General features: G+C 47.6%; 1 protein-coding gene across 1 annotated transcript in view; it reads left to right on the top strand.

Moving 5' to 3' along the window:
• tcf12 (transcription factor 12) overlaps positions 1–3253 on the top strand; it is a 51040-nt gene that overhangs the window by 35535 nt on the left and 12252 nt on the right. The window contains exon 10 of the mRNA XM_077018025.1: positions 901–1036. Coding sequence (XP_076874140.1) covers positions 901–1036 — 136 coding nt within the window. The remainder of the gene's footprint in view (positions 1–900; positions 1037–3253) is intronic.

Genomic DNA, 3253 nt, shown 5'->3' with positions numbered 1-3253 from the left:
TCTCCCTCTCTCTATATATATATATCTCCCTCTCTCTCTCTCTATCTCTCTCTCTCCCTATCTGCCTCTCTCTCCCTCTCTCTCTCTCTATCTCTCCCTCTCTGCCTTTCTCTCTATCTCTCCCTCTATCCCTCTCTCCTTCTCCCTCTCCCTCTTTCTCTCTATCCCTCTCTCTCCCCCTCTAGGTCACTCTCTCCCTGTCTCTCTCTCTCTCTTTCTCTCACTCTATCTGACTCCTTCACTCTTATTCACTGGTTCTGTCTATCTTTTTTCCATCTTTCCTTCTTAACTTTTTATTTTCTTTTTCCCCATTCACTCTCTTTCTCTCTCCCCCTCTCCCCATCCATTCAAGATGTCTCTCTGTCAGTTCTACATGGCCGCCACACTCTGGAGTAAACTAATGTGAGCAGAGTTCAATAGAGGTGTTTGGGTGCAGAGTATTACGGCCTCTTATTGTAGACGTTTGAATGTTCTGTACTGGTAGTGCTCGTTTCTCTCTCTTAGGCGTTGTGTGTGTTGTGATGCATATGTTCTTCATGTATTGTGTATAGTTGGTTACTGCATAATGGTAAATGACCTACGAGCAAGGTATTCTGGGAAATGGTCCTGGCATCCAGGTTGTTACACAAAGCACTGTGCACAGGAAGGTTTTTTTTTTCCCTACAGCTATTACAGAGGGTGGTGCAGATTGTTAAAGACCCATATGTATGCTGTGGGCCTTTTTATAGCTTCTCAGCCAGTAAAATCAGCAGAATTGATGAGGCAATTTTGGCGCAAGAGGCGCTAACGGAGACCATAAACCAAAAGACAGAGAACAGCAGGTTGTGTTTAAAGAGAAGCTAGACTGGTTTTACTGATGGTTGCTCTCTCTCTCTCTCTCTCTCTCTCTCTCTTTCTCAGATTTATTCTCCTGACCACACCAGCAGTAGTTTCCCCTCTAACCCCTCCACCCCTGTGGGGTCCCCCTCTCCTCTCACGCGGGGGGCGGCCTCAGCAGGTACAGTGGTGACAGCCAGCGGCCCCTCAGGAAGGGCAGGTAGAGCAGCAGTCTGCCTCTCCCTCTCTCTCTCTGACACACACACACACACACACACACACACACACACACACACACTCACTCACTCATTCACACACTTTATCATCTTCAATTAGTACTCCCTGACACACTCTTCCCTGACCACACTCCGTACAGCAACACACCTAACATACACATAATCCATTTGTCTCACAGACACATGTAGGCACACAGTCCTTGCCTTGTATGTACACACACACACACACACACACACACACACACACACACACACTCACACACACACACACACACACACACTCACACACACAAACATACTCACTAGTATTCATTTGCACATTTCCACATATTCATGACTTAACATACAGCACTTTAATTGAAATTAACAAATCTATGTGTTTTGTTTTTCTATGTGGGCTAACCTGAGAAATCAGCTGTATTGTTTAGGATTCAAGCTCATCTTATTTCATTCATGTGTTGATCTATTTGATGTTAGAATGATTTTCTTTGTCTTTTTTTACTGGTCTTGCCATGAGATATTGTAGACTAACCGCAAACGGCTGGTCTCACGGGTGTCTGTGTTCTGATATTTTCCAAATTACTTGATTCATTTCCATGAATCACATTATAGGAGCAGAGACTTAAAGTGGATGACGAGAGCTGTGTGTGTGTGTGTGTGTGTGTGTGTGTGTGTGTGTGTGTGTGTGTGTGTGTGTGTGTGTGTGTGTGTGTGTGTGTGTGTATGTGCTGTGTGTGTGTGCGTGTTTATGTGTGCGCGTTTGTGTGTGTGTGTGTGTGTGCGGGCAGCTTGGTTAGCAGACAGTGAGGGACAGATGCAGGTGACTCACTTTCCAAGTGACGTGTTTCAGGGTTTGAGCTCCTTCAGCCACCGAGACCGCTCGGTCCAGAATGAGCCGGAGAGACTGTGAGGGCATGACGGGGTGTGAGTGTGTGTGAGTGTGAGTGAGGGAGAGTGTGTGTGAGGAAAGGCGAGTTTGAAAGTGTGTGAGCGAGTGAGAGTATAAGCGATGTTGTGGGGAAGTGAGATTGAAGGTGAGGGTTTTCCTCAAGGAGAGAGAGTGAGAGAGAGAGTGAGAGAGAGTGAGAAAGAGTTTACATGTGTTCATTCTGTTTAGCAATAAAAAAGAAAGAAGCTAACCGTCTGCTGTGAAGATTTTATTAATGGCATTATCTTTTATGACTTTATCAGTGCTTTTATCAAACACTGTCAATGGCAGAAGATGTTATCAGTGTCTGGCACCAAGACGGGAACAGATAGAGCGTGTGTGGTGGATGACACATAAAACAAGTCCAATACGGACACAGAGAGACGGAGGGTGTGACACCCTGGACTAGCAGTAGCCCATATTGTTGTTTTTAGGGTGTGCGTGGGTCTGTGTGTGTGTGAGTGCGCGCGCGCATGCTGTAGTCGTGGCGACAGCTGTCTCCGTGTTTGTCCCTCTCCTTAGCCTCAGCTGCTGTCCGGCTCCTCACACAGCCTGTTCCGTCCTGTAGCCTCCCCCCCCCCGGTTTTATTAGTCTTAGTGACTGAGGGCAGGACAGAGAAACATGGAGGGGTGGGGCTTAGGATGGGAGGGCAGAGGCATGACTCAGCTGATGGTGTCCATGGAGACGGAACGCCACTGACCCCTGCGCCGGCCTAAGCCGATGGCCCCCTCCCCCCCACCTCAAGCGGGAGGATGTCACTTCCTGTTGCGACGAGCAGATTTGTCCTGTGCCCCTACCTCCACGCGTCATAGTTCCAGAGAGGGCCGACGTAATTTCTCCTAAATCATCACGTGTTCTTCTAACGCGTTCATCCTTCCCTCAGATGGCCTGAAAGCACAAACCTCGTTGCACATTCAACCACTCAACAAGTTCCCTTTGTTGCCCAAAGACTTTTCTTTTGAAGTTTTGTTTTCTTTATCAGTGGGGGCGCTATTCTTAGACGAATCTGTATAATGTGCCATGATGTTATGATTAACCACAAACACACCCATGTGTTGCTCTTGGTGGGATGGTTGTAGCCTTGGTCCCCTGCTGCTGCTGTAACCAACTGCACACACACACACACACACACACACACACACACACACACACACACACACACACACACAACATATGCACCTGCACACAACTACACGCATTTATGCACACACAAGTACACGTATGTACACCCACACACACACACACACATATGCAACCGCACACACCGTGCGA

Source organism: Brachyhypopomus gauderio, chromosome 1, assembly GCF_052324685.1.
Source record: "Brachyhypopomus gauderio isolate BG-103 chromosome 1, BGAUD_0.2, whole genome shotgun sequence".
In the NCBI taxonomy this organism is placed as follows: domain Eukaryota; kingdom Metazoa; phylum Chordata; class Actinopteri; order Gymnotiformes; family Hypopomidae; genus Brachyhypopomus; species Brachyhypopomus gauderio.
Note: the sequence above shows the minus strand (reverse complement) of the source record. Positions and strands in the feature narration are given on the sequence as shown.